Below are 23,798 nucleotides of genomic sequence, written 5' to 3'. Positions count from 1 at the left end.
TGGTTGTGTAAAGGGAGGCAGGTGTTTAATCACTCTTGGTTCCTGCCGATAGGGCGAAGGTTCAGTGTGTTCAGCTGTCTGCGTGTTAATGATTAACATGTACAAGTGCCCAACTCTATATGCTGTATGCCTGGACTCTGATAAAGCTGATCCTCTGGAACATCATTACTTTCCTACGTGTGTGGGGGGTTTTTGATGGTAAAAGTTAAAGGAAAATTGATTGAACTAGATTTAAATGGGTAACTTCTAAACATTAGGAGTATTGATGACTACAGTATATAAATTGAAATTCTGTTTGGTCTTATCCAGTTTGCATCAGATTTTTAATTTACTGTAGTACAAACCAGTGTCTTTTTAATGTTTATCTACCCTCTGTGTAGTATTCATATTCCAAACCATGAGCTTTCGCTTTAGCAAAACATGAAGAGCATCATATATAGTTTTTATATATTGAGTTTTTTTGTTGTAGCACGTTGTTATCATTATTGTTGAAATTTGTAATTGTTTTGTTCCTTTCTTGTTCATTTAAGGGCCGCACTGAGCTCAGGAGCTGCAGATATGAAACGCTTCCTACGTTCTGGTCAGGACTCTGTGAGGGAGAGACTCAAACGAGACTTGTTTCAATTCAACAAGGTGATGTAAATACAGAAGAGCAACCCCACCAGCATCCCTCAGGAAGTTATTGGGAACCATTTTGACTGATTTGGGAACTGAAAGTGCAAAGGTCTATTTTGGACCATTGGTTTTGTAGTGGCTAACTGTACACAGCTCTCGCTGTGCAGATTGAAAGGAGAATGATGCCTAATTTATTAGATCATGATTTTATACATTTTAAAGTCATTTTCTTGTAGTCTTTAATAATTTTTCCTGTTCTATTCTACCAATATTTAACCATCTTACTAGGTGCTGTAAAATAGTAGCCAGCACCTTTTTTTATTTTGTACATTAAAAAAAAAAAACAAAAACAAAAACAAAATGCTCAAACCACTTTTTATGGTTTTACATTCTAGACTGCAATAAGCATATTGTTAAACATATGTATAATTATAGCATGCAAATTTGTTTTCAAATTTTTTCATCTTGTTTAATTTGTTTTTGTGTGTGCTTGTGTTTTTTTTTTTTTTTCTTTTTTCACCAAAATAATTTATGGCACTGAAACGTGTCCTATTACTTTCTTGTACAAGAAATCTAATAAAAAAAATCTAGGTAACCTTTTTGGTATTTTGCAAGAGTGAACAGGCCTGTGTTGAGGAAGTAAGAATTTACTATATACAGGCTTTTTGATTGTTTAAAAGGGCACTGCAGGTATTTTTTGTAATACTGATGGTGAGAACCCTCTTTGTGAGCCCCCCACTGCTGCATATTATTTCAGTCTGTGAAGTTCTTCTTCACTGTGTTGCGGTTTGATCCTATCAGCCCATAGAAGTATGTTATATCTTTCACATTTCTGGGTGGTGCTTCAGGAGCTGGAACAGTCATAGCAATGTCTAGTGAGGCAGTGGAGTTCCTGAACCCTCATGGTTTGCTTACCTTGCATTCCATTAAGCCAGAAGTAGTCAAGCCCTCCTCTGTGTACAAATTCCAGAGCTGTCTTCTCATTTCTGCTTGTAGCAGAAACCCAAAGACTGCCACCCCTGGCTGCTGCATTTACAAGTGTTCCCTACTTGCCCTTAAACCTTCATTGCCCTTTTAATGGTTAGCACCTTTAGCTGAACTGTCAGTAAAGAAAGGGTTAACCACACATCAGCAAATGTCATGGGAGTTGATGGCCAAGCTCTGTGTCATGCCCTTCCTGGCAGCGGCTCGGTTTGTTTGCTTGCGATGGGCAGGTTTAGGCTGGCATACAAACCAGCTTTTCTTGTTCCTGAAGGAAGATGAAAATGTGCACAGGATCACAGCAAACTTGTTTGGCACAATCCCTGAAAAAGGTTTACGAGTATGTGAATGGATTCAGGGACCAGGTTATTATTTTGGATAGCATTGCTCAGCATAGTGCAGTAGCAGGCTTTTACAAGGTGGTGAGGGGTATTGAGTATGACTAAATACTACTGGGATTCTGTCATATTCAGGTCAGCCTAGTCATCGTCTGGAACGCAATGCACTCTGCAAATAGCTTCTCATGTAATTTAGCTTTTATGCACCAAGAATGATGGTTGCTCTGACATACATGATTACAGGGTCTGCTTGTGTATGGAATATGATCATGGTTATGTTATGTGGGGAATACAAAGCATGCCACTACAGCACAGGTTGACTGACAGCCTCAAGGAAGCAGACACAGTATTATGAGTCTTTCACCTTAGAGGCCATTCACACTTTTGCACTTAAATGTACATGCATTTTTAATATACATTTTTTATGAGCGCTTTTTATTAATTTTTAATGTATTTTTTGCATGCGTTAAAAAATGCATTTATAGTACTTTTTATACTTGCTTTGCTAGAGACTTCCTGAAAATACCGGTGTTTAAAGGATAAGTTCACATTTAGTGAAGTTGTCCTTCCCTCCCACCCCTCAGTGGAAGCCACCTAACTAAACACCTGCCTTCTCATCCTGCTGAGATTTCACTGGGGATCTCCTGGCCACCATTACTGCACAGCCTTTGCAAAAAAAAAAAAAAAAATTCCTGGTTGTGTCTTCTGTTTACTGTGCACACATGCATGCTTGTTCCATTAATCCCATACTCCTCTTGATGGCTGGGTTTGTTGGGAGTGTGGCTTCAGCCTTTACAAATAGACCAAGGGTTGTGCATGTGCAGGATGTGGCATGAACGTATTTTTGTGAAGCTTGTCCAGTAATGTAATTTAGGGGAAGTGGGGCCAGAGCGGTAAAATGATTAATATTGTTTTGATGTGACACTCTTTGGGTTACATTTATGAAACATTTGTTGCACAAATGTCAGAAACATTCGTGCAAGGTGATCTAAATTTCACAGTTTGTTTTAGAATAGGCTAGCTCCTGTATCATCATCTCCATCTAGTGGCTAAAATGTGGGTATATTTTCTTGTTGAGATATTTTATAAAACTGTATTGCATTTTGGCCACTAGATAATGCTGTTTGTACAGGAGTTAATCTATTAAAACGCTTATGGTGGATTTTAGTTCAGTTTGCGCAGAAGTTGCTGACATTGTGTAATGAATTTTTTTTAATTTAAAAAAAAAAAAAAAAAAAACCCTTTTGTGTTTTGTCAGTTGTCTTTCATTGCTCAGCTTTTATTATATTGTGTGATTTACTTCTGGGTTAAGATATCCTTCCCCTGTCCTGCTAAATTAGGTCTACAGAAGGGCACACCTGCTCAGTTTCAGAAAGGGTTTGGCACTTCAGTAAAAATTGCAATTTATTATATTCAATCCCACAGAAAATGGTTACACTGTATATAATTTATTAAAGAACATTGCTGCACAATTACAGTTGTGACCAAAATTATTCAACCCCCACTGAAATTGAGTGTTTTGGCCAGTTTGACATTGCTTTTGATCATTCAGTCATCTTGCTTACATTTACATTAAAGAGGCACTTGTAGGTCAGACAAATATAACATAACAGTTATAATGAAATAACCACAAATGTCTTTTCTGTGCTCACAGCATTATCAGTTTTATTCAACCCCCAAGTGACATTCAATCTTAGTACTTAGTACAGCATCCTTTTACAGTTATAACAGCTTTTAAACGTGAAGCATAGCTTGACACAAGTGTCTTGCAGCGATCTACGGGTATCTTCGCCCATTCTTCATGGGCAAAGGCCTCCAGTTCAGTCACATTCTTAGGCTTGCGCACTGCAACTGCTTTCTTTAAGTCCCACCAGAGGTTCTCAATCGGATTTAAGTCTGGTGACTGCGATGGCCACTCCAAAATGTTCCAGCCTTTCCTCTGCAACCATGCTCTAGTGGACTTGGAGGTATGCTTGGGATCATTGTCCTGTTGAAAGGTCCAACGTCTCCCAAGCCTCAGGTGTGTGACGGACTGCATCACGTTTCCATCCAATATCTCCTGGTACTGAAGAGAATTCATGGTACCTTGCACACGCTGAAGCTTCCCTGTACCTGCAGAAGCAAAACAGCCCCAAAGCATGATTGACCCTCCACCATGCTTCACAGTAGGCAAGGTGTTCTTTTCATCATAGGCCTTGTTCTTCCTCCTCCAAACATAGCGTTGATCCATGGGCCCAAACAGTTCTAATTTTGTTTCATCAGTCCACAGAACACTATCCCACAACTTTTGTGGTTTGTCCACATGGCTTTTGGCATACTGCAGTCGACTCTTCTTATTCTTTGGAGACAGCAAGGGGGTACGCCTGGGAGTTCTGGCACGGAGGCCTTCATTACGCAGTGTGCGTCTTATTGTCTGGGCTGAAACTTCTGTACCCACATCTGACAAATCTTTTCTCAGTTCCTCAGCAGTCACACGGGGACTTCTCTCCACTCTACGCTTCAGGTAGCGCACAGCAGTCGAAGTCAGCATCTTCTTTCTGCCACGACCAGGTAGCGTTTCAACAGTGCCCTTTGCCTTGAATTTGCGAATGATGCTTCCTAAGGTGTCTCTTGGTATGTTTAACATCTTTGCAATCTTCTTATAGCCATTGCCCTTCCTGTGAAGAGAAATCACCTCTTCTCTTGTCTTCCTGGACCATTCTCTTGCCTTCACCATGTTTGTAACCACACCAGTAAATGTCTAGAAGGAGCTGAGTATCACAGTCATTTTAAAGCTGCCTAATTGGTGCTTATTATGCTTGATTGCTGCTCGGTGACATCCACAGGTGTTTTCAATACCTGATGGAAAGCACCTGTATGAACCTCTGTTCTTCAGAGTGGTAGTCTTTAAGGGGTTGAATAATTGTGGCAATGAAGAAACCACATAAGAACCATTTACTACTGTATTACATAAACAATTGATGTCATTTTAGTTGCATTTGGGTAGTTACAACGTCCTTGTAGGATTTGATTCTGAATACAATTCCAAATGTACACTATAGTCCCTAAACCCCTTTACAGCATTGGGGGTTGAATAATTTTGGTCACAACTGTATGTCCTCTGTTTTATCCACTGAGTTTTTTGAGCTTGGTGTGTCTGCTGTAGATCATCTGTGGATGGGTAATTTTGTTGTATGGCGTTTATATATAGTAGTAATGTCTGTTTTTTGTTTCTACAGACTGTGGAACATGGATTTCCTCACCAGCCTAGTGCCTTGGGGTTCAGTGACTCTCTACGGCTCATGACGATTGGAACCCGCTCGGGAGCCATCAAAGTGTATCCTTTTTCAGCTGTGGCCTAATGCTTTTCCTATTTTTAGAGCAGATTGAAATTTGACTGTGAGATCAAAAAAGCACATTTCCCAAGTCGTCTTCCAGGACTGACCACGAGACTTAGAGCTCCTCCCACGGGACAGGAAACTGTTAACAAAGAATAAAAGCTGGTCTCCCAAGCCTCAGTTTTTAGTGTTTCCTCTGGAAGGCGGTAATATGTTTCCTGGAACCATGTGAAAAGTTCTTGCCCCAGGGCTGCCTGGAAGCTTAGTTGGAGGGGAGGAGAGGAGGGGGGGGTTCACTCAAAATCTCCTTTCTTCTAGACCTGCAGCACTCTCCTAGGGGTGGTAGGAGACTAGACTGTAACAGTATGAGCCTTCCTAGGGCCTGGGGAGGGCCAGGATGGTGGTGACATTCCCTCAGCCGGTTTATGACCCCTCCCTGTGGAGGGAAGTAGGGTGGTCTCTGCAGCCTTACCTTCACTTGCTGGCCACATTCTGTGGGAGTGTAGGTGACTGAGTCCCACTGCTGCCCTGCCTTCCTTGTGCAGCAGGGGGGGGGGGGAGGAGCTTCTGCATTCCAGGCTGGCTCCGGATGTTGTAACAACATTTCCAGGAGGCGGGTGATGTCATCGCTGGGCGCCAGGGACACTGGTTCCAATGCCCATTTGAAAAAGGGCTCAGGGCTGACTGTTCGGTCGGCTGGTGCGGTGGCAGAGGCTGAAATGGAAAGACCGATGGCTATGGATCCTTCTGCGGCTGCTACTCAGGTGGTTGATTGCGGGCAAGCAGACAAGAGCTCCTCACAGGTAATGACAGTGGGGAGAGCTTCCAGATGTATGCCTGTGTGTGTACTTATTTCTGTCACATACAGCTTCCGGGGTGATGGGCTGTTTTCTGACAGAGCACATTTCCTCCTCCTTCTGCTAGAGCACAGGGTGTGTTCTCTAGTGAAATATTGGCGGGAGGTTCCCCCTCCCCCCCCCCCCTTTTTTTTTTTTTTTTTTTTTTTTTTTTTTTTTCTTCTGTTTGTTTACAGACTAAGGCTGGGGAGAAATGTCCAGACCCTGGCCCCAAGAGAAGGAAATGTGCGGTTTGTGCGGTCAAATTCAAATTAGGATCTTCTTGGAGCAAGCCCTTGTACTGGTCTTGTATTAATAGTCTTGTAAAGGACAACTCTACCTCAGCTTGTGTCAAATTGCTGTCATCAGCCAAGAATGAATTGGTAACCACGTTCAGTTGCTTCAAGACTTTTTTGAAGGGTTTTAAAAATCCTACCCCACCTCCACCTTCCTCAGTGAAGCTGGCCCTTTCACAGCCAAGACCTGTACACCTGTTGAGATCAAGCGGGAGGTGATACGGCTTTGGTGATGAACTCCTCATCCTCTTCGGAAAGTGACGATAAGGGGAGTTCTTTAGAAGAAGAGGAGGCGGAGGGAGAGGGCTCTGGTTCCAGGTCATCTAGGTACAAGCTCTCTAGATGAAGTAGATGGCTTGCTGAAGGCCATTTACGAAACTTTAGAAATAGAAGACCGTGTCCAGCTTTCTAGATATGACTTAATTTATGAAGGTCTTCGGGGTAAAAAGTACAGGGTTTTCCCTGTCCATAAATCCCTAAAGGAGGCTATTGATTTGGAATGGAAGGAGCCAGGGCACAAGCCTTTCTTTTCCAACAACCTCAAAGAAGATTCCCCTTTTGAAGAAGGGGTTGAGCAGCCTAAATTAGATGTGCCTTTGTCAAAGGTTTCTAAAAGATCTGACCTTGTGTTTGAGGACATGGGAGTCCTTAGGTATGCTATGCATAAGAACGGGGATGTCTTCCTCAAAAGGGCCTGGGATTCTACTTTAAATAGTCTTAAACCAGCCCTTCTACATGTGTAGCCAGAAATTTAGATTTTTGGTTGTCTCAGCTTAAGTCTCACTTAGTTGGCGGTACATCTAGAGAGGAAATTTTAAAATGATTTCCTATGCTTTTTAAAGCTGTTGGGTTTTTGGCGGATTCTTCAGCAGAAGCAGTTAGAATGGCAGCTAGATCGTCAGCTCTGGTAAATTCCGCTATGAGATCATTTTGGTTAAAGACGTGAACTGGTGATTCTGCTTCAAAGGCGTGGTTGTGTGCCTTGCCCTTTTTGAGATATAACCTGCTTGTCCCCGGATTACAGGAGGTGTTAGAGCACACAGCTGATAGGAAAAAGGCCTTAAAAGAAAAGGACGCCATGTTTTAGGTGGCTGTTTCGTGGCCAAAGACAACAAGCCGACCAAGGTAAAGAGGCCAGTCCAAGGAAACATTGGTCAGGTAACAAAGGTAGGGTAAAGTAGGAATGTAGTTTAATCCACCTCAGCTCTCATCCAGTACCCAATGACTCCTTCCTCCCAGTGGATGGGAGATTGGAGACCTTCCTCCCAGCTTGGGAGTCCCTCACCTCCAGTCCAATGATCAGTCATTGTTACAGGCTGGAGTTCAACTCCTTGCTTCCCCAAAGGTTTTTGATCACGTATATTCCTCAGGATCGGGAAAAAGCAACCGCATTGTGCTGGCAGATAGGAGAAATGGTAGATCAGATGATGTTGGTCCCAGTTCCAGTGGAAGAAAGGGTCAGGGTTTCTATTCTCACATTTTTGTGGTGAAAAAACCCTCAGGCAAATTCCGTCTGATTTCTGAGTTTGCAGCCTCTCAACAAATCAATAAAATACAAACCTTTTCGTATAGAGTCAATATTCTCTCGGGTATATCCTGCATCAGGGATGTTTTTATGGGGATCTGAGGGATGCATACCTTCATATACCCAATTATCCTTATCAAAAGTGCTTGAGAATGGCCATCAGGTTAGGAGACCATGTTTAGCACTTGCAATGCAGAGCACTCCCTTTCGGACTATCTTCGGCCCCAAGGTTTTTTTCCAAGGTCCTGGGAGAAGCTCTGGCTCCATTGAGGCTAAATGGCATCCTGATCCTTATTTAGACTATCTCCTGTTAGCTGCTCCCTCCGAACAGCAGTTGTGGAAGGATCTAGAGTTTACCCAGAGCCACCTTCAATCACTGGGATGGGTGATCAGTTAGGAAAAATCAAATCTGGTTCCATCTCAGTCCGTAAGTTTCCTGGGGTACATCTTAGATTCGACAGTCCAAAAGGTGTTTCTCCCCGCAGACAAACTAGGCAAAGTGAGGTAGCGTGGTTGCAGTCAAATCTTCTGGTTTCCCTGATGGAGATCTGTGCAGTTTTGTGTCTCCTGACTGCATATTTTCCAGTGGTTCCTTTGGGCCCATATTCACCAGAGGCCTCTACAGCACGTTCTACTTGGGGCCTGGGCTGAGGCAAGGGACACCCTAGAGCTCAGGTTCTCCTTCCACGTTGCGCCAGGCAGTCTCTGTGGTGGTGAACGGAGGCTCATCTTTTCAGGGGGCTAGAGTGGATCTGGCCGGTTTCCTGGAGGATAATGACAGATGCTCCCTCATGGGGTTGGGGGGCACACATACAAGAGAGGTTGACCCAGGGCCAGTGGTCAAGGGATGAGGCCAAGTATTCCTCAAACCAAAAGGAGCTCTTGGCTGTGGAAAAGGCAATGGTAAAATTTCTAGAGCAATTGAAGGGTCATAATTTACAAGTCCTCTCAGACTACAGCACGACAGTGGCCTATATCAACTAGCAGGGAGGAACCAGAAGTCCACACTTGCAGGCAATTGCGAAAAGGATCTTGATTTGGGTGGAAGTTAATCTAGCATCAATCTCAGCCTTACACCTGAAGGACTCTCAGAATGTGTTAGCAGATTTTCTCAGCTGTCAAGCGGTGTGCCGGGAAGAATGGACTTTTGCTGAAGAGGGTTTCTCATGGCTTATGGATATTTGGGGCCAGCTGGAGATGGACCTGTTTGCTTCTCGAGCAAATGCGAAGGTTCCAAGAATTCCCCCCCCCCCCCCCGTGAATCCAGGGGAGCAGCAGTAGCCATAGATACTTTGGCGAATCCATGGCCCTACAGTCTAGCTTATGCTTTTCCCCCCTTCAAATTGGTCCCAATGGTATTATAAAAATTTCAGCTAGAGAAGTTGGATCTCTTTCTGATTGTTCCACATTGGCCGAAACGTCCTTGGTTCGCCCTCCTAAAATCCTTGGCGGTTTGTCCTCCAGTATTGCTCCCAAAAAGAGAGGATTTCTTATCCCAGGGGCCTGTTCAGTGTCCAGACTTGGACATATTGAACCTCTCAGCGTGGTACATGAGGAGTAGTTATTAAAGCAGGAGGGTTTTTCTGATAATGTAGTGCAAACCTTGGTCAACTATCAAAAGCTGGCTTCTAGAGCTATCGATTTTTATGATATGGAAGAAACTTAATTCTTGGATGATGAAGGAACATTCGGAAACTTCCATTCAGGCAGTCTTAGATTTTTTTTTTTTTTTTCAGGAAGGTTTAGCCAAGGGGGTATCACTCAGCACCATAAAGGTGCAGGAAGCAGCCTTGGGAACATTTCTGAAAGTTCCCTTCCTGGGAGATCCTACAGTTTCCTGCTTCCTTAAGTCGGTGGCTAGAATGAGACCCATACCTTCGAAGTCTTGCCCTTCTTGGGACCTCTTGTTTAGTCTTGCAGGTTTTGACTTCTAGTCTGTTTGAGCCTTTGACGGAGACTTCTGTGAAGCTTGTTACGTCGAAGACAGTATTTCTGGTGGCTATCACTACGGCTCGTAGAATTGGTGTGCTGCAGGCTCTATCAGGCCGAGATCCACTCTTGTCGGTTTTTGATGACAGGATAATTCTGAAGACAGACTCTGTGGGTTTTTTTTTTTTTTTTTGCCACGGCTATTTATAGGTCACAAGACATTGTGTTACCCTCCTTTTGTGACTCTGCCTCCAATGAGAAAGAAAAGAACTTCAGTCTGCAGCATGTAAGGAAATGTCTCTTGCATTATTTGGAAGTACCACAACAATTCAGAATGTCTGATGCTCTATTTTTCCTCTCTTCCAGCAAACGTTGAGGGTTTCAGGCTTCTAAGCTAACAATTTCCAGATGGATCAAGCAAGCCATTTCTTGTTGTTACCAAACTAAAGGGCTGTTGGTGCCTTTCATTAATGCACATTTTACTAGGGCCTTATCTACGTCCTGGACAGAGAGCTGGTGCTTCCCCAGATCAGATATGTAAGGCTGGTCAAGCTTCTCGACCATTTATCAGACACTACCGTGTGGATCTCTTGAACAGTCAAGAGTAAGTGTTTGGGCGTAAGGTCCCACCCTAGCCTGGTAAGATCTTGCTTATCGTCTCGTGGGCTGTCCTGGAAGATGACTTGGGAAAACCGGAGTTGAACTTACCGGTAACTCTATTTCCAGGAGTCTTCCAGGACAGCCAGATTCCCGCCAATGCATTGTTATGCTATTTTGTGTTATGTATTTCAGGTCCGTCCTTCGGTACTTGTGATTTACTGAGGCTTGGGGGACCGCCTTTTATGCTCTGTGGGGTAACATGTTTCCTGTCCCGTGGGAGGAGTTCTACGTCTCGTTGGCTGTCCTGGAAGACTCCTGGAAATAGCTACCCGTAAGTCTAACTCCAGTTTTCCGCAACACAGCATACGGTGGAGTTAATGTTGTACTTTCTGTAGGTCTACAACTGGAACAGGGGCGGACTGACAACTCATGGGGCCCTCGGGCAATAGGGGATCATGGGGCCCCTGTGTCCTCGCCCACACTTTAAATCACACCCAAAAAAGCCTATGAAAGGTACCAGGGGCATCTCATTAGGGCCCCCTACTGACCCCGGGCCCTCGGGCAGTGCCCGAGTTCCCAAATGGTCAGTCCGCCCCTGAAATGGAATAATACATTAAAGTAAATCAGGCTTGGGAAATCAATATTATATGTTCTTTAGCTTATTCTGCTCTGTGCTCCACTGGAATTTACATCCTTAGAACAAGCACAGCCTTGATCACCCCATGCATTTTTTTTTTCAATCCATACATCAATTATGACATTTTAGTTTATAGAAAAAGCGGTGTTTAACAGAACTGTTTTACCTGCCACAGTAGTTGTAGTTTAGTCCTGAGATTTGCACAACTCTACAAGAGAGCCTTGGGGGGGACCTGACATTCCTTGACTGCAGTTAATACAAACATTTTAGATTATTCTATGATATGTTGTGCAATGATTCTCAACAATCATTTTTAAAACTGAACTCTAGGAATTAGACAGTGTACATTTTCAGTGGGGCACCCCTTCAGTGCAAGGGTCAAATATTTGTTTAGTCTAGGGGTGCAGGGACAAGATATATTACTCATTCTATTCCTGGCTCTTGTAGGCTCCCTCTCTCTATATGACTGGTCCAGCATCAAGGCCTTTCCCTTTCCCAGTCTGAGTTATGTTGTATAGATTGCAAGTTGCTGACAGTCAGAGTCAGGTTCTTGCACTGCTTGCATAAAAAAGTGATGCATTAATGAATACAGTGCTGCATTTTTGTGTTACTTAGATCTGGCTGGAATTCATCTTTAAGAAAACTGTTGGAAGTAGAAAGTTGTGCCTGGTATACCAATCAATTTTTGGAATATCTTTTAATCTACAACCTTTTTTAATTGGTGGATATGGGCTGTGTTACACTTTTGTTCATCAGTTTTTTTCAAAACCTGGCCTCTCATGGTAGAACTACTGGCTAGGAAACCCATGAGCTCTGTATGTTGTCAATGCTGGAGGTTAGAAACTATAAGTGACGTGAAACTTTTTTAAAGGGTAAGGGGTAGGTTCACTTGTAGGAACATGTAGATTTTACATTCCTATTTAGGGTTTACATGTTCCTAAACAGTTCTACCCCCCCCCCCCCCAAAAAAAAAAGTGTTCCTGGAAGTAATGTGCTCAGTGTGTAGCACCACCCCCTTATGAGTTGCTGAAGATTTGGGTCCCCCTATAGTCCTGCACAGCCAGGTATTGAACTTAGGGTTGAGGGGTGTATGGGATGCCCAAGGGAACTACACTAAGGACAACGCTTTAGCAACTATGTACAAGTCTATATATAGCAAAAAGGGATTTCTTCCTGGAGAGCTCTCCAGCCTCTCCTGACGAATCTCCCCAGGGCCCAGATGAATCCTCCCCTCAGCTAGCTGTACTGGGTGAATCCCTGAGCAAGGGGACCCTGAATCTGTCTCTTTAGTTCAAACACTCCCAGATGGGGGCTAGTCAGGTTTCCCACTGTCCTCTAACCCCTATCCAGCCCAGGGGGTGTAAGAGTACTCTTCTCCTGTGAGCTTAATTGGTTGTGGCTGCCTTCAGGTCTTCTGCTGGACTGGTTCCTTCCCTGCTTCACAGGTGGTCCTCTCTTAGGGGGCTCTTGAGGTTGAATGATCTTTTTTCTAGCAACTCTGCCTAGAGGCAGGCCTCTTCCCACTGGGCCCCCTCCCAGGCTCCTGCAGCTCAGCCTCTCACTTCATCTTCCACCTGAACTCTCCTGCTGCTGAGCACGCTCAGTCGCATTTGGAGGATTCCTCAATCAGGATGCTTGGCATGGGGCCAGGACAGCCTTTAAGTGTGCAGGCTAGCCCCTCCTCACCCCTGCCCACTGCTTCTAGAATCTTCTCCAAGTTTCTAGAGCAGGGGTAGGTATCAAGGAACTGACCTGTAGAGCCCCTCATCACTGACCTCAGTCTGCCTCACTGTCTCATGCCCAGGCTGCTACTCCGCAAAGGGGAGCTAGTTTTTTTTTTTTTTTTTTAGTTAGGCTATCTAGAGGGGCGCTACATGTGCAAAATATGGAAATGTTTAAACAGTTTTTAAATACTTTTGTAAATTACTTTTCTGTGTCCTCCCTTCAATTTTGTGAATTGTTAATCACAGTACACACCTTACAGGTAGGTTCACACATATGCAGCTCTGCAAAACACGTTTTGCCCAGGCACGGCAGCCCATTCATTTGAATGGGCTTCTGTGCCTTCTGAAAGGGCAGGGAAAAGGTTCATGCAGCATTTTAGGAATCGCAGCCCGCAAGGGAACTGCAAATGCAGTGCGATTCCAAGTGCTGGACTGGTTTCCAGTGTGTGTGGCGTGCCATTAGGATTAATAGCGCCTGCACGCATCCAGCATGTTTTTTTTGTGTGGCCGGGTGCAGAACTGCAGTGGGAACTACCTGCGCAGATGTGAACCTAGCCTTAAGGGATAAGCACTCACCAGGTATTGATCATTCTCTCTGTTGGTCTAACTTTGTGTAGCCTTTCAAGAGACTAGCATAGTGTAATACCCAAAACCTTTTATTAAAAAACAATATAAAAATAATACATTTCCAACTGCTATACAGCAAACTCCTTATTTTACAGCACCACATTTGTGCATTAGAGGTGGGGTCACTGATATTTCTAGTTGGATGTGAGGACATCGGACTACTCCCACTCAATGTGTTTCATCAACAACTGACTTAGAATCGCCAAGTCCCTCTCTCCAGACCTCATGGAGGAGGCAATACAGATATTCCTATCGAAAAATGTCACTTGCTCTGGACTACTTTGCTGATTCTTTCCAGAGCTTGGTTATGTCTGTATGTTCTATCTCTTTAGGCTGTTTGATGACCTGTTCAACTTAAAAATTGTGCCCATTCCCTCCAAATAGGTCACAGAGCTGTACAGCCAGCTGTACCTTTCTTCTGCAGGATTGGAGACTTCAAAACCATCTACACAACTATAAATACTACTTATTCACAGTCCTTTTTGAGTAATTAAAGAGAACTCTGGCATACTTTCTTTAAATACTTTCTTTAAATAGGAACTTTTAAGAAGAGTGAGGAACTCCTTAAGATAGATTTAATATCTCTATTTAGGGACCACACACACACTAAATATACAGTTTGTATTAGTTACTCTGATAATCAGACATAATTTTCATTTAATCTTTTGGAGAATAGGATAGGCAGAGTTTTTTATTTTAACTTTTTTTTTTTTTTTCCTCTGGTCCAAAGAAGCCTTTCTTATTCACTGGTTGTTTTACAACCCCCTGCCCAACATCAAATACAAGACAGGACCAGCAGTAATGCATGTTATGTAGAATTCTTCTTTTTATCACTAAACCAGCATTAGAACATTATAGTTATATATATTTATAAAGGTTGGAGTAGAGCATTAAATCGTAACTCCAGGTAAAGTTTCTCATTGTGTTTTTGGACAGCTCATGCAAAGGTTAGAGCTAGCTTTTTTGTTTGCTTTCAGTGTCTCTGTAAAAAGAGGATCTAATGGGAAATATCTCTCTCCAGGGTTCCAGGCAACAATAAAAACACATTTTTAGTAGAGCGGGAAGGGTTAGAGTTCCTGACTGTGCTTTTATTTCTTTCTGTGCCATCCTATCCCAGTGAAATCTGCTCTCCCCATTTCTTGTCCTCATGTCATAGTGACAAAAGACATGAGGAACATCTACCCAGTGGTTTCACAGACAGAAGTAAAAACCTAATAAAGTGGAAGTTTGCTTAAAAATAACGCACACCCTTCCTCCTTTGCTTAAACCATTTCTTATTACTTCTGGCACTCAGGTGTTCTTATATTTAAAATTGCAGCATTTAAATTGTTACTGCACTTAATAGAGACTATTGGAAGGCAGTATACACCAGGATAAAGATGGGAGCCAGGGCCGAATCTAGCCTGTTTGATGTGAAAGTGCATTAAAACTTTTTAAGGGGCAGAGCATGGGAGGTCAGCAGTTTATAGGGCAGTGTACAGAGGCCATCAATTGCAGGGCAGAGGACAGGGGTCACTGCTGGCAGGGCAGAGGACAGGGCACTTGGCAGAGCTGCTTCTCCAATCTCTGCAGCGTGCACAGCCTGAGCACAGTCGGCAGAGCTCCTCCTTCCCACACAACGCATAGCTGAGATGAGTATACTGTCAGGCTAGGGCAGTGTAGTATCAGATTAAGCAATATAGTGTCATGCTAAGACAGTAAAGAATTATACTAGGTCAGTATAGTGTCAGATTAGATCATAGTGGCAGGTTAGGACATTATAGTGGCAGGTTGGGCTGACAGTGACAGTATGATAGTGACAGTGTTCTCAGTCACTTACCCTATGGCTGAAGATGACGATTCCTAGGCTGCTGTGTCCACTCTTCCCCTTTTCCCCTTCTTCAACTTCGGGATCAGCCAAGGTGAAGGAGTTTTTGGGAGGATGAGGAGGCAGCCACAACCCCAGTCCCACCCACCAACTACGGCTGCCTCGGGAGATATTGAAGATGCCTAAGGGGCAATGTAAGCTAATTAGACGAGAGAGGTACAGGCAGCCTCCCCCACAACGTTAGGCCTGCTGACCTGATCATTGCTTTAGCTGGGCTGTACGTCTACAAAGTTGCAAGGAGAGGAGTGCAGCAGTCTGCAGTATGGTTCAGAGGGCAGGTGCAAAGCATTCAAGGTGGTGGGGGGGACCAATTGGCTTTGGAGAGGGGAACTAAAATCTGTGGGGGGGGGGGCATAGCCCACCCCAGTAACCCCCTAGATCTGGCCATGCTGGGAGTATTGTCTGATTTAGGCTGGCTCTTTTTCATCCAATCCTACATTAACACGGAAACTGCCCCCATCTTCCACTTTGCTGAGCGCAAATCATGGCATTCTGGGCAAAGGAAGTATTTTAATGGAGACTTGGCCCAGAATAGGTTTAGTGGTTGGAATAAAGCTGAGAGGCGAATTCTGTTTTTTTTTTTTTGTCTTTTTTTTTTTATTTAAAGATTGGCAGCACTTCAGGTGCCTCAATTGGATCTTTCAAAAATTACAAGTTACAAAAAAGACATGTCGCAGTGAATCATCAAGTAAAAGGGAATCCCTGTCTAGTGTGTCCTTGAAAGTTTACCAGCACTCTGGTCAATAACACGAGAACCCAAAATTCACCCCGTAACCCCCCCCCTACCCCGTTAAATACACATTCTGCAACTTACAAAATTACACCTTTTGATATTTTTTAGTAGAGATTGGCTTCATGTTCGTGTCCAGCGTAAGTTTGACTCAAACATGGTCCTTTCATTGAACACTTGAACAGTAAGGGCGTTCGGCGGGCTGTTTACCTGCCGTGCTATACACTGCACTATTCCCTGACCGTGCATTTATTGGCCAAAGCAATGCACCTGATGCTTTGGGCAATCACATCGCATGATAATGTCACAAGGGGTGGAGGTAACCCTGCCGCCTTGTGACGTTATCATATTTAAGAACTGTCATCCTGGCACAGCTGTCAGACAGCGGGAGCCAGCGTCGAGAGTGGAGCGGGTTATTGTGTTTTTTTTTTTTGTTTTGTTTTTTTTTTCGTTTTCCCACCTGCAGACCCCCACAACCACCGGGCAGAGTTGTCTCCATCCCCTTCCAGGCTGCATGCTTGGATAAGGGTCTGGTATGGATTTTGGGGGGGACCCCCACGGCATTATTTTTTATTTTTTTTAATTTTGGCATGTGGGTTCCCCTCAAAATCTATACCAGGCTCGAAAAAAAAAACACTTAATTGTTGGGCAATGCCAACAATGCTTTTGACATTCAGGTTCCTCGCTGACAGCTGAAACATTAAAAAAATGTATCACTTCTAAAATACTGCATGACTTAATAATATAACTGGAGCTGTATTTTAGTAGCTGAGTGGTATCTTACCGCTTAGTGAATTGTCCTTGTTCGAAGTTTGTGGTTGAACTTTCGGTATGCTTGACTGTGAACCGATCATGGGGGTGTTCGGCCCATCACTAATTTTTCATGGTAAAATCTGCTGTCCGGGTGACTGGTACAGTCTGGATTGTAAGAAGTAAATTTCCATCAGGAACTAGGTTTATTTTATAAAGGTTATAGTTGTGGAATTGGCTATCCTGTTTTGAAGCAAGCTTTGGCCAATCTTCCCCTCCTGTGAGGATATCATTATTAAGCATTTGGACTTTTTGTACTGTGCTTAGTCTTGCATAGACCCAAGTTATTTGTACTCTGTTTTAACTCATGTTGTGTCTTATCACCATGGCATACAGCAACGTTATAATGTTTTAGAAAACTCTACGTTTATACCAAAAGCAGTTCCTGAGCTCCAGTAAGGTAACATTGTCAAGGCTTACATGATGTCATCAGTCTGCTGCATGCAGGTGGAAGCATTTCCTCAGTGGTCTTTTTCCCCAATGATCGCACTGCAACATTGTAATTTTGTATCAAATGGCAGGCTGTGGCAGAGGCTGATTTGTCAGTCATTTGTGAACACTGCCCAAGAACTGCACAGCATCAGGATTTGTGATTGTATGCATTTGCATGATTGTGCAATATCTAAAACCACCCTCACACTCCAGGAAGTAGTTGCTGATCCTGAATAGTGTCTATAAAAATACTTCTCTACCTTTCTGATGAGAAAAGCAGATGAAGCCATTATCTGGGGAAGTGTTGTGATCTCCTAAATACCTGTAGGTGTTAAACTTCAGTATTTCTTAGCAAGCACAATAAAAACTATATATGATGCTTCATCCATTTTAATGTAAAATGTATTTTTTAAATACTGTATGTATAAATATATTTCAATTCCGAATCTAAGACTTGATCTGAACTCTCAGTTTGTCAGTATAAAAAAAGTGAATCCTATTGCCAGTAAAACATTGTCAAAATTTACAATTCATAATTTTTTCCCATCCTTTGATAAAATGGTAATTAATCAAATGCAATAGAAAAATATAAAGTCTAAGAAGTCAATCAATAAAGTATGAGCATGGTACAGCATAATACAAATGCATTTTTTTAATGACAAATCTTGTTTATTTCGTGACTTTGTGTGGACAGTAGATACCTGTCAGTATGATTTCCATTGCTGTTCTTTGAGTCTATATAGTTGCTGCACTCCCTGATCTTGCGGCTTTTTTGGGACCGATTGTTGCAACATTCTGCATGTGTAGTTTTAAAGAAAAACAAATATTTTCTTAACCTAGTTTCCCTTCAGTTATGGTTGTCCTGGAGTGGAGTTTATGGGCCTGCACGATGAGAATAATGCAGTGATCAAGATCAGCTTTATTCCCAACCAGGTGAGTTACAATGCTGTTCCTAACAACATTTGTACATAGACAGCACTGCACTATTTCAAATGGTAATTGCGCAGTCATGCAATGCTGTACCCAAACTAAATTTACGTCCTTTTTTTTCACAGAAATAGAGCTTTCTTTCGGTGGTATTTGATCACCTGTGCACTTTTTATTCTTTTGCACTATAAACAAAAAAGACTGAAAATTTTGAAAAAAACAAACTATTTTTTACTTTCGGCTATAAAAAAATATATAGTAAACTCAAAGTTTAGTCATAAATTTAGGCCAAAATGTATTCTGCTACATGTTTTGGTAAAAATAATTCTAATAAGTGTATATTGATTGCTTTGTGTGAAAGTTATAGCGTCTACAAACTATGGTATAGATACTGCAATTTACACAGCTTTTACTTCCAGACTGTCCACATTTCTTGAGGTGCTAAAATACCAGGATAGTACAAACACCCTCAAATGACCCCTTTTCGGAAAGTAGATACCCTAAGCCAGGGGTGGCTAACCTGTGGCTCTCCAGCTGTTGTGGAACTACATTTCCCATGAGGCATTGCAAAGATGGGAAGTTACTGACTTGCAGAGGCATGATGGAACTTGTAGTCCTGCAGCAGCTGGAGAGCCGCAGGTTGGCCACCCCTGCCCTAAGCTATCTGCTGAGAGGCATATTGAGTCCCTGGAAGATTTATTGTTATACACAAAAAATACATTCTGCTACTTCTACCGAGTATGGGGATACCACATATGTGAGAATTTTTGGGAGCCTAGCCACATACAGGAGCCTGAAATCCAATGACCACTTTGAAAGCCTGAAGGTGCATAACTTCCTCTTTTCACTTCCTCACTACCTATCACAGTTTTGGAGGCCCTGAAATGCCAGGATAGCACCAACTGCCCCAAATGACCCCTTTTTTGGAAAGTAGACACCCTAAGGAATTTAAAAAGAGGCATGGTGAGTATTTTGCAGATCTCATTTTTTCTCACAAGGTTTTAAAATCTAAAAAAAGAATAAAATGTTTTTGTTTTCTTTCTTCATTTTTCAAAAACGTGTGGCAACAAACGAGATTTGCAAAATACTCACCATGCTTCCTATCAAATTCCTTGGGGTGTCTACCTTCCAAAAAGGGGTCATTTGGGGGGTTTAGTGCTATACTGGCATTTCTGGGCCACCAAAACTGTGATAGGTAGTCAGGAAGTGTAATGAGGAAATAAAGCCCTTTTAACCACTAGCCTACAGGGCACTTATACCCCCTTCCTGCCCAGGCCCATTTCCAGCTTTCAGCGCTGTTGCACTTTGACAATTGCACAGTCATGCAACACTGTACCCCTTTGAAATTTTTATACTTTTTTTGGGACAGAGCTTTATTTTGGTGGTATTTAATCACCTCTGGGTTTTTTATTTTTTCTTAAACCAAAAACCACTGAAAATTTTGAAAAAAAAACACGTTTTTTCTTAGTTTTTGTTATAAAATTTTGTAAATAAGTGATTTTTCTCCTTCACTGATGTGCATAATGAGGCTGCAGTAATGGGCACTGGTAGGTGGCACTGATGGGCATTGACAGGCATCATTGATGGGCACTGAAAGGCAGCACTCATATATGGCACTGATAGGCGGCACTGACTGGCACTGATAGGCGACACTGATAGGTGACACTGAAAGGTGGCTCAGATGGGCACTGATATGTGGCACTGATGGGCACTGAAATGTGGCATTGATGGGCACTGAAATGTGGCACTGATGGGCACTGGCAGGTGGCATGGATGAGCACTGAGAGCTGGCACTGATGGACACTGACAGGTGGCGCTGCTGGGGCTACACAGATCATCAGGGCACACTGATCATCAGTGCTCTGATGATCTGTGTACATGTCCCCTCCGAAGAATGCCGATTACCGGCTCTCCTCATGAGCTGTCAGCGTGACAGCTCGTGGGCAAAAAAATGCCGATAACCGGCATTTCCCTGTTTACTTGTGATCAGCTGTGTTTGGACACAGCTGATCACATGACCAAGCCGACATCTTTGTCTGTTTCCGTGGATTGGTGATCCGCTGTGTTCAAGGGACACAGCGCACCGCCCAGCGCCGCGCTCCAGGAGCCATGCATGCGTGGTGAGAATGGGAGGACGTCATATGATGTCCTCCCAGAACGAGAGAACCACCTTGTGTCCGTCATATTACTATATGGCAGGCGGGAGGCGGTTAAAAGCCTGAAGGTGCTTATTGGATTTTGGGGTCCTGTACTTGGCTAGACTGCCAAAAAGTCCCTCACATGTGGTATCCCCATTCTTGGGAGAAGTAGCTGAATGTATTTTGGTTGGGGAGTAACTCCACAAATACCCATGGCAGGCATGAGAAATAAATCATTTCAGTAAATTTTTATTTTTTTTTTTCAACAAGTAAAGGCGGCGATCAGCAGCTTATAGCGGGACTGCAGCAGGCATTCTGACACGGGGGGACACTGGCATTCCCAGTGACACTAATATAGTGCTAAGAAAAAAAAAAAAGCACTGACCCTGTACTAATGGCACTTGGCAGTAAGGGGCTAACATGAGGGGGTGATCACAGGGTTAACTGTGTGCTGGAAGTGTTTCACTAGGGGGCGGGGGTGTGTGCTTCACTGTAGGCACACTGCTCTGGATGGCTGTGCAAAGCCATCCAGAGCAGTGTGCCCGAGTTGACAGGGTAAACAAAGCAGCCCTCCTCCCCGGTGATTGACAGCTGCGGTCGCGAACGGCGTGTAGGACGCGCGCCCCCCCCCCCCTACCCAGAAGTGCAAAATCACGTATATACACGTGATTTTGCGCACCTGTTCTGCTCTGTAGCAGTATTTCTGCTATAGGGCTGTCAGGAAGCAGTTAAAGAGCTGTGACATGAGAGGTTGCAATAAAGAGCTTTCAACAGCTGTTGTGCATAGTAAGATATTTGGCATAAATCACTTAAAATGCCTGTGGATAGCCTGCTGGTCTTTCTCATGTTACTGCTTTTATGGAATAATTGGTTGTATATGAATGACTTACAGTCACAGAAATATATACACTATAAGATAAAAAGTTTGTGGACACCTGGCCATCACACCTACAATATACAAGTTTTGTTAAATATGCCATTCCAAAACCATGAGCATTGATGCACAATAGTGATGGCCTTGATGTTCGAGTCGAACATCGGCCATTGTCCTGACAACTCTGGACATTGTGATTGACCATGGATTACAATGATGGAACCATTTTTTATTTTTTTTTTTAAATAAAGGACTGGTCAAAAACTGTTATTGTGTTTGTGATGGACCCAACGGGGACAGGGGCTTTTGGAGGAAAGGATTAGACTGATATCCTCTTCACCTCTTTATCTAATACGTGTGGGGTGTTTATCTCAATGTGTATTATTTGTTTTATTGTGGGGACTGCCCCTATTTCTGGAGTGTATAAAAATTGTATTTTTGTTCAATAGAGTAGTTCCAGTTTTGGCATCTAAACTAGTCTTGGGTGCAATGCCCTTCTATAATTCTTTGGTCCTCTGTCCCAGTGGTGAGGAAGCTATTTACTGACCGAATCACCCAGTCGGGGTGACAGGCGTTCCTTCAGTGTTTTTATTCACATTCTACACTTTTTTGGTAAATGGGTAGGTGTACTATGTGCCCCATACTCATTCATGAAGGGGGGGGGGGGGAGAATCTGGGGCCCCCTTGTTGAAGTGAGCTTCCAGATTCCGACCAGCCAACTCCTGCAGACACCCACAACCACAGCCCCAGGGTTGCGGGGAAGAGTCCCTTGTCCCCATCAACATGGGGACAAGAGGCTTTGGGATGGGGTGGGGGTGGGGGGGAAGACTAACATTCCTTCACTCGTATAATTCTGATGGCACCATTTGCTCTAGGACTCCTTTTAAAGCCAGTGCGGGGAACTTTTTTTTTTTTTTTTACACGCCAAGAGTAATCATCACCCACATTGGATTAAAAATGTTCATTTCGGCTAGTTCTGCAGATTAAGACTCACATGCACCTTAGAACAAGACTATATACATCAAAGCTTGATTCTGAAAAGTAAATTTAAAGAAAACTGGTATGATGATGATCATATTGAACAAGTGTTTACAGCTGTACAAAAAAAGACTCCTTAAGTTCCAACCTCTCCCATTGCTTGAAACAGCGTGACAATATAAAGACCCAGAAGTGCGGTTTTGCACGAGGTTCCATAATACGGCTTGGGCGACGCAGCAAATTTTCTCCAAAAACTGGGATATCCTGAAGAATGATCAAGCACTTGGGGGGGTTGCTTTCAGATACGCCTAATTTTATTTTCAGGAAACCCCGGGAACTGAGAAGTATGATTTGCCCGTAGCAGGTTACAGAAATCAAAAGGAAGTCTAGGTAGCAATCGCAACACGTGGTCCTCCATATTTTACCAAAAAGGTAGCTATAGATGTGGTGTAAAAAATTGTGGGACATGTTGCTTAATATGGCACCGCAAACAGAAGATAACTGGTACCGATGGCCGGAAACATTACAACAAACAGTTTAATTGCGGCACAGCATATGTCATCTATGGGCTTCTTTGCCCTGCGGCCTACTATATGTTGGTCCCACCTCTTGCCCACTAAGGATTCACATTGGTGAGAATAGGTGCAGCATCCATAGTGGTAAGGACAACTACTCAGTCCCACGACACTTTAAAGATGCACACCAAGGTGACCACTGAGGAATGAAAGCATTTGGAAGGAGATACCAAAGGCTCTGCAGAAAAGAGAGCTATTGGATCTTCACATTGGACTGCCTCGCCCCTAAGGGTCTAAACGAGGATCTGGAGATACATACGCTAGTTTAAATATGAATTCTTCCATGATCTGGAATACTGATAAGCCATGCTATTTATCCCTTTTTATATTTGCCATTTATACCAATGTGTGCTAGTTTCCACCACTGTTGATCATTTCCTGTCCCTTCCCGTTTTACATATTTGTTTTGTTTTTATTTTTTTCCTTTATGTTCTCTTGTTAAACAGGCATATGCAAATATGGATTTGATACGCATATGTACAAGTGTATGTGTTCACACCATAATTAAGTAAAACCGCTTTATATTGTTTAGGTACTCCATCTTCTGTACATTGATACTCCCAAGTTCACAGTCTGGTTACATTAATGGGTTGATTTTTGGAATTAATATGCACTACTAGTAATAGTTTGCCTTCAAAAGCCCCAGAGAGTAATCTGTGAATAATTAAATTGATAGCGTAGCAATCCATTATTTATTCAATATTCTATTATTGTCTTCCTATCCTTCATACAAATTGACATATACATACATTATGCACAGATAGATACGGTTATACATGCATCCTTTTATTACTATTTATTATCACCATCATTATTATGATATAATTTTAGTTGACATTTTGTTGTGGTTTTTTTTTTTTTTTTTCTTCTTCATATGGGTGTCAACTCATGAAACCATTGGGTAATCTTTTATGCATTAGTTGGCTCTTTAAATATCTACCAGAATTATAGTTGGCAATATATATTTCATTGCAGGCTAACCCTGATAGTAAGTATGCTGAGGAAAGGCATGTCCAGTGTTTTAGTGCACACCCCCCATATA

At 43.0% G+C, this 23,798-nt stretch overlaps 1 protein-coding gene across 3 annotated transcripts in view; it reads left to right on the top strand.

Annotated features, from left to right (window-relative positions):
• LLGL2 (LLGL scribble cell polarity complex component 2) overlaps positions 1–23,798 on the top strand; it is a 154,077-nt gene that overhangs the window by 57,659 nt on the left and 72,620 nt on the right. For all 3 annotated transcript variants that reach the window (XM_089654924.1, XM_089654922.1, XM_089654923.1), the window contains 3 exons: positions 531–633; positions 5,153–5,250; positions 18,116–18,197. In XM_089654924.1, the coding sequence (XP_089511050.1) occupies positions 559–633; positions 5,153–5,250; positions 18,116–18,197 (255 nt within the window). In that variant the 5' untranslated portion in view covers positions 531–558. The remainder of the gene's footprint in view (positions 1–530; positions 634–5,152; positions 5,251–18,115; positions 18,198–23,798) is intronic.

Source organism: Staurois parvus, unplaced genomic scaffold (assembly GCF_062004578.1).
Source record: "Staurois parvus isolate SC_StPar_1 unplaced genomic scaffold, SC_StPar_1.0 ptg000813l, whole genome shotgun sequence".
NCBI lineage: Eukaryota > Metazoa > Chordata > Amphibia > Anura > Ranidae > Staurois > Staurois parvus.
The sequence above is the reverse complement of the archived record's forward strand: the minus strand, read 5'-3'. Positions and strand labels throughout refer to the sequence as shown.